General features: G+C 38.3%; 1 protein-coding gene across 1 annotated transcript in view; it reads left to right on the forward strand.

Moving 5' to 3' along the window:
- Positions 1-6,500, forward strand: part of LOC138000213 (uncharacterized) — an 8,388-nt gene extending 1,888 nt beyond the window's left edge. Inside the window, exons 3-6 of the mRNA XM_068846464.1 lie at positions 2,681-3,480; positions 4,560-4,668; positions 4,997-5,067; positions 5,695-6,500. Coding sequence (XP_068702565.1) covers positions 2,681-3,480; positions 4,560-4,668; positions 4,997-5,067; positions 5,695-5,772 — 1,058 coding nt within the window. The 3' untranslated portion in view covers positions 5,773-6,500. The remainder of the gene's footprint in view (positions 1-2,680; positions 3,481-4,559; positions 4,669-4,996; positions 5,068-5,694) is intronic.
- The last annotated feature ends 1,000 nt before the right edge of the window (positions 6,501-7,500 follow it).

Consider the following 7,500-nt stretch of genomic DNA (forward strand, 5'->3'; position numbering starts at 1 on the left):
TGTTCAAACTGAATACCCATAATTGGACACCCACATGAGCTCGCGTCAATTACGCAACAAATAGGCACTCACAGGAGCAATCAAAATTGAGAATTTTGTAATAGTTACTATATATTATTATTAGTTACTATTATTATTATTATTATTATTATTATTATTATTATTACTATTACACTGCTTGATATTAAAAAAAATCCAAGTTATCCCTGTTTCAAATGCCGGGCAACTAAACCCATAAATGTGGTTGTCCTGATAAATGTTTGACTGCCTATTCGGAAACCCCCTACGATTAAATGCATGCCGTGTTGAGATGCAATTGTTGGCGTTGGAGGTTGAGTTGGAGGTTGAGTATCCCATAGTTCTAAGTGTGTGCCTGTGGTTTTTTTGTGGAAGTCTGGGTTTAAGTTTTAGCATTTTCAAAATACCGTATTTACCAGTGTATAATACGCACTTTTTTCCCGCTAAAACAGCTCCGAAAATTGAGATGTGTATTATTACGGAATCCATTGTTTTAGACACGCGTCCCTCATTAGCATAAAAACAAAGACGCATTGGTTTTTGATTGAAAAGTAAAAGGCTTGACCAAGATCCACTAATAAATTAACCTTAATTAACATCAAAATGGCCACGAAACTCCCCGGAGTTTATGATGCCGGTCTGATAAATAACGCTCGTTAATTTCGCTGAAGATCATCCGATTTCATTCTGTTATATTATAAAACTTTGCAAAGAACACAACTACCCACTACATGTTACTGGAAATATGGACAAAACGCCACTGATCTTCAATATGGCGCGGAACCGAATGATCAACATTACACCGCAGAGAAGAAAATTAATGTCACGCAACTGTTTTGTTGGCGTGTGCTGGTGATGGATCAAAATTAAGACCAATGGTGATTTTCAAGAGGAAAACGGTGCCTAAAGTTGAAAACAGGCACAGGGTTATCAGCGACGCCCAAGAGAAAGGCCGAATGGATGCCGAAGGAATGAAGAGTTTGGCGTTGCTCCACGTGTTGGGACTGGAGTGACGAAGAAGCCTGCTTGTTTATGCTTTCGAAGCTCGTGTGACTGAAAGCATGAAAGCAGCATTTACAGAGAAAACACCAATTTAGCAGTAATTCTTGGCGGATTGACCTCAGTTCTGCCTGAAGAGATGATTGAGTCGTATTTTGTCAAATATGGAGTAGAAAAAAAAACCTTGATAACACACACAAGACGATCTTGTGGACGGACAACAAGATGAACTTGTCGATGACGAATCTTGTGCGAGTCTGTTCGATTGTAACTACGAGTTAAAGGTTTCAGTTTTTAAACACTTTGCTTAGGCTTATTTACTTTACTGTTGTATGTAGCGGAGCAAATTTTCTTTTCACACTAGTTTCGCTTTTTGCTCTAACTTTTTTTTTTCAAGATGCAGTCCAAAATTGGGGTGCGTATTATACACGGGTAAATACGGTAGAGGCTTCGATCTCCATTGCCAGCCACATGTTAATTTTCCTATCTGACAAAACTGAGCGGGAAAATGCTCAACTGCAGCAAATTAATGATTATTGTTAACTTCACACTACAATCAGACATTGCCACAACAGGGGGTTCCCGTACAAGACGAGTACTCTCATATATCGGACGAGTGGATTTCCAAAAGCACTTGTCCTAGGAAACAAGTAAAGTTTGCCAAAAAAAAAAGTTCTTGTCTACTGCGGTCTGAGTTCCCAAGCATCTCTGGACTTCGTAAACTAACCCAAGTTTTGGTAAATACTGAGATCCACTTTCCATATATGGAAATGACAACCTTGTTTAAGACAAGCCTTCCTTAACACTTGAACGAGGCGATTACCGTTGTGGCAAGCCAGGTGATCTGGTGACGTAATTTGGAGGACTGGGAAGAAAAATTTTAACGCCATACAAGGTTGCTGCCTAACGGTCGCTTGGGGCGCCTTACTTGCGAGCGTGGGCGACCAAGTTTCTGAACGAGTAGCCTGAAAGGGGCGCCTATAAACTTATCACAAGATGATTCATCCTTACTTTCTTGCTGGAGATTAAAGGATGAAAAAAGCTATATGGTTGGAGAGATGGCAACCAAGCAAATTCCACAAATAAACGACTCTTTGACTTAAAAATATGTTAACATTAACATAACATTGCTGAGGGCTTTCGTAGCGTTACCTCCTCGTAGAGCACGAAGACTGGGTTGCAATGTGATTCCCAAATATGGAAAACCAACCTGATCAAATGTTCCCTCTGTTTTTATTTACATAAGTAAGGGCAGTTAAACTTGCGGAAAGCTACGCGACAAAGGAATGTTCATCCCATCAGCTCTCAAGAGCCTACTAGTAAAACGTGGTATAATATTATTTGTAATGTGATTTCTTAACCTTTAATTAAATTCTGAAAGAAAATATTTCATGTTTTGGTGATGTCTGCACCATAGTACGTACATACCAAACATTTTATGGTGCCACACGTGCGAATCTCCTTACTTTGGTTTTGGTTTTTGTTTTACGACACTCGATTGAAACTTGCTCCAAGTATTGTTTTTATTAACCTCTTTTGCAGTTTTGGATCTCATGGTTGTGTTTTATCCCATAAGAGAGGAATAGATGCAGAAATGTTTTTATGACTTACCTTTTAACTACAGGACCACTATTATTAATGTTGCCTCGTTCTGTTCCCATAGGTGTGGCTGGTCTGAATCTCAATGGAATCAAGCAGCCACTTAATGCGCCACCACCAGTGACAACAGCATCTTTGGTTACAAACATTCTCAGTCCTCCAACTCCACTTGCTTTTACTAGAAGCGTATCTTCTCCTTCCTTCAGCAGTGAAACAGTTAACACATGTGCAGCTCCTACTCATTCACAACCACCACCACCACCACTACCAAGTCAAGGAACTGTGCATGCAAGATCTACTGAGAGTTTGTCAGGAAGTCTTGGTCAACCTCTGTTTGATTTAAAAGACCATAGTTTTGAACCAGTAAGAACTGCTCACAGCATTCGATCAAATGCTGAAATTGATGATCATTTAGATCACCAATACAGTCATTCCACTCCGCAAATTTTTCATCCAATCACTCCACCCATGGCAACTACTCCTACTGTGCCAAGTTATCAAGCTGCACCACCATCATTTGTTCCAACTTTAGGCCATGCTACCCCTCCCCCACTTGTTGGTCATGTAACACCGCCATTGTACCCTGTACAGGGTCAGAGCCCAATTCTGCCAATGGTACCAACTCAGGGAGGTGGAGTGATTAATCAGCCAATACCAGGTCAAAGTATGACACCACCACCTCCCCAAGGAAATCACGCATCACATGCAGGATCTTTAAGTGCAGGAAGCACTCCCCGGAGTACATCTCCCTCCGGTCAAGAGACAAAAAGCAACAATGTTAGCACAGTAGATGACATTGAAGGTCTAAAGATAACAATGGATGCCTTACAGGATGTTATCTACAAACTTCAAAACACTTTGGAGGTTGGTTAAGTGGAAATGTCGTTGAACTATTGTATCAATCCCATGGCCGTGATTTTGAGTGGGGGGAATGACACTGATCACCATTGGACCACTTGAGCACTGTGGGTGCTTGTTCATGAGATGGATTGCTTTTAATTATAGGAGGAGGCTGACCCCTTCAGCCCTGGAGCACACCAGTCAGATCCCCTTCCTTACTGCAGAGTTTTCACTAAGAACTTGAGAGGAGAATAGTATGAAGTAACTTGAGGGGAGGGTTTGTGCTACTCCTTGGAGTCCTTGAAAAGCCCTGGAATTTAATTTTGGACTTCAAGGGCACTGGAAAAGCCCTTGATAAAAAGGATTTTGTGGAAAACTTCTTGAAAACTCCTTGAAATTTTGCTTAGATGAAAATTGTTGAGATTACATCATGCTAAGTTAAAGAGACATTTCAAAAATTGAACCCAGAAATTGACTACCGGTATTAGGGAAACATTAGAACCAAATATTAAAATGCCTGTGTGTGCACTTAACTTGCAGGATGTGGTAAGGAATATCAAAGTAGGCTCTTTCAGCAAAGAAAACACTGAAACACTATGTATGGGATAGAAATCTTCTTGTAAAGACTCCTTGAACACTTAATTTCTGGTTCTTGAAAACTCCTTGAATACTCCTGGAATTTTATAGACAAAATCCAGCACGAACCCTGTGAGGGAAAAAATAGCCCTTTTCACAGTTAGCTTTTCTCATTTGCATTACAATGTAATCTAACGTGGGTGAGAGGCAATTTCTGGTTTAAACTACAAAATAGCCCGAAATTGCCTTGCATACATGCTAAATTACATTGTAATGCAAATGAGAAAAACTAACCGTGAAAAGGGCTATTCTGCTGGAAAATTCCTTGTTCTCAGGTGCCCTGTGGCTAATGAGAAACCCTGCTATGGGCCTAACTGTCCAATCACGTGACCAATATTTTCCCAGGACAGACCTTGCACTAGTTCAACAACATCTATTTAGTAGCATTCCTGAAGCAGTTATTGTTAATGTTGCTGCTGACATTTTAATTTTTAGTCACCATTCACAACTTTTCTCTTGTTCTACAGAAAAGAGTTGCAGATGACATTGCAAGAAGGCTTCAGGTTATGTCTAAAAGCTGGACAAGTGGCAAACTAAGCCAAGGTGTTAAAAGCAGAATGATAAAGCTTGCAAAAGGTAAAACTTTGAAAATAAATGTTAGTGGTAGTTTCTCATCACCAGCGAACCCTGAATTTTGTTACCAGTATCTTAGTCATTGTCGCAGTTGTCTTAAAGTAATTAATTTTTGCTGATTCCAGTTTAATATGTGCTAAATAAACACGGAGAATTGTGAGTGACATTCAACAACTGCAACATTTGCAATAATCATTTTTTTCCAAATGTTTGTTGAAAACACTTCCAAGGAAAAGGAAGAGTTTACTTTATGTTACCCTCCATCACCGAAATGCCTCTGCAGTTCTGTACCATTATTTTATAATAAGACTTCATTGTTCGCTCTTTCCAGCACTAGATAATGGTGATGCAGAAGAGGCCCATCGCATTCATCTTTCTCTGATGGTAGACTATGTAGCTGAGGTAAGGTGTCTATCAGCATTGAGGTTTTAAAAAATACATTAATAATTCATGAACCTAACAACCTATCAAGACACTGATAAAACATCACATGCATGAGCTGTAGACATTCCTCATTAGAATTCTTTATATAAAATATAGTAATAGTTAGGACCCGCTTGTTGTTGTTTTTTTTTTCGGTATGCTAATATCTTCCTCTCTCAATTTGAACCTTTGTTCAGACTCCCAACGGACATACTTTTTGTGGAATGTTTTTGAAGCTGTTCAAAAAAACTTGCAGGACATGTTTTATCGGTCTAAAAACACAAAGCACAACTGAGTCTTTTTAAACCGGATAAACACTGCTACTCGTTTTTCAAACAGTACTTAGTGTCACAAACTTTGTCAGAGGCCATGCAGTAAATTGGATGGGGTGTATGGAGACCGTATTGTTTTAATACTTTGCCTCGTAAGAGTGAAAGTGGTAGATTTTACTTGTCAATGGAGGCCAGTTTGGGTCCAGGTAAGTGTAGTCCTGCGAAGAACTGTTTAGAATGACAATGACAGGCCGACAACCAGAGCAGAAGTCATCTTCAGATGATTTAGTCAACTCACTTCCTGAATTTGTTTTTTTCCCCTTCCTTTTCGTAGGTTAATCAATGGATGGTAGCTGTCAAGAAATTGATCAATTTAGTTCAATCATCAACTGCATTCCCAACTCAATCCTGATGACGCATTTTATGGAAAAATAAATTTTGACTAGATAATGGGTTGATCTCCCATAGAACAATACATTTAGAAGACTTAGGTTTAAAAACATTTAACTTAGAAAGGAGTGTACAAAAAGTTACTTGAAAATGATGTTCTTAATTATGGTGTCAATAATACTAGGGTGAGGGCTTTGTTGATGCATGTACTGCAGCTGCACAAGTACATAGTGTCAACAACATTCGTGCATTTTATGAAAAAATAGTTTTAGTTTTGGAGTTCCTTTAAGGATACTACAGATTAGGGAAATATTGTTTCTGATTATTCTGTCAGGTAACATATTGCCTTAAAGTGATTGAAAATCAAACTTGTCTATTTTCATTCCTTTGAAACTTCTAGTTCCAAGAATGCAGTCTCTTCGGGGTGCATTGGATCATGACTTGGCAGTTATGATCTTTTATGTTAATGCCTCACAGTTTAATAAACAAAGCTTTACTTCGAAAAGATTATCTGTATGTTGCATTCAATATTTTTTTGTTTAAAATTATAATAATTCAATAGCAGGTTAAGAGAAACCTGCTTTTGTCCTCAGGGAAGCAGTTTTCCATATTTATCCAACTGCCTATAGTGGCTCTTACGCTTTCACTCACAAGAAAGATGAATGTGTAATTTCTCCTTATAGTAATACTCTATAGACCTAATGACTAACAAGAATACAGAAATAAAGTAGGAAGATATTGTCTGTTAAAGTATCAAATTCTCTTAACTAAATTTCGGAAGACATATCAGCAAGTAATTATAGCATATTAAAATAATGAATCTAATATGAAACAACTTCCTTGACATTATTCCAATAAGTTCAGGATACAAATAAAAATTTAATCGTGCTTCCAGAAAAAAGGTGAATTGTGATTCTTGCAGTGTACTTTAGCCTTAAAAACATGTCAAATTTATTCCATTTACACAGTAATCTTTGCTTGGTTAAGAACATTCTGAAAAATTCACGGAGGATTCTTTTTTAACCAAATTTGGTGATGATCCAAGCCATCAGAAAAAAAAGGACGGGAAAGATAGTCAAAACGATCATGGAAGCCGAACGTAACTTCCTTTTATTAAAAGGGCTAGGTCACGCTATTTTAGGTAATTTTGTTTAATTTTGTTAATTATGAGCTCTAAACGTCAAATTGGCACAGCAAGTCTTTCATTTGCAAAATCACTGCCACATAACAACTGAGAATGATTTTCCAGCTTTGTAAATGACATTTTGATATAGACTGATATAAATTTCAAAAAAGGTGGGCCGACGTTTTTCAAATTTATCCAAATTCAATCCATTTCAATCCTCTCCAGTTTTGTCCATCCATGACCCTTCTTGGCTTCCCTGTGTTTTGTTAGAGTTCTTCTATAGTTTTGAACAGTTTTTTTTTATATTTTAGTTAATTCTATGACCATTCGATCAATGCTGAAGTTGCCTAAAATTGCGTGACCTAGCCCCTTTAAACCCAAAGTTCATGAAATCAACAAACACAAGTTTAGTGGGTAGCTCAGTCATGAAACCGAATACATCTGTAGCATTTCCTCATGTCTGGAAAGTAAAGATGTCTCCGATTTCCGATCCGGTGAGGGTACTGGCACCTCCAACAAATAAACTGGCCATTAAAGAACGTGGAAGGTGGATTCGTGGCGCTACTATGGGACAAATCGATAATGGTGGAGTTCCTCCACCACGGGTGTCATCCTGTCATGGTG

The sequence above is a fragment of the Montipora foliosa genome, chromosome 4 (genome assembly GCF_036669935.1).
Source record: "Montipora foliosa isolate CH-2021 chromosome 4, ASM3666993v2, whole genome shotgun sequence".
Classification (NCBI taxonomy): Eukaryota; Metazoa; Cnidaria; class Anthozoa; order Scleractinia; family Acroporidae; genus Montipora; species Montipora foliosa.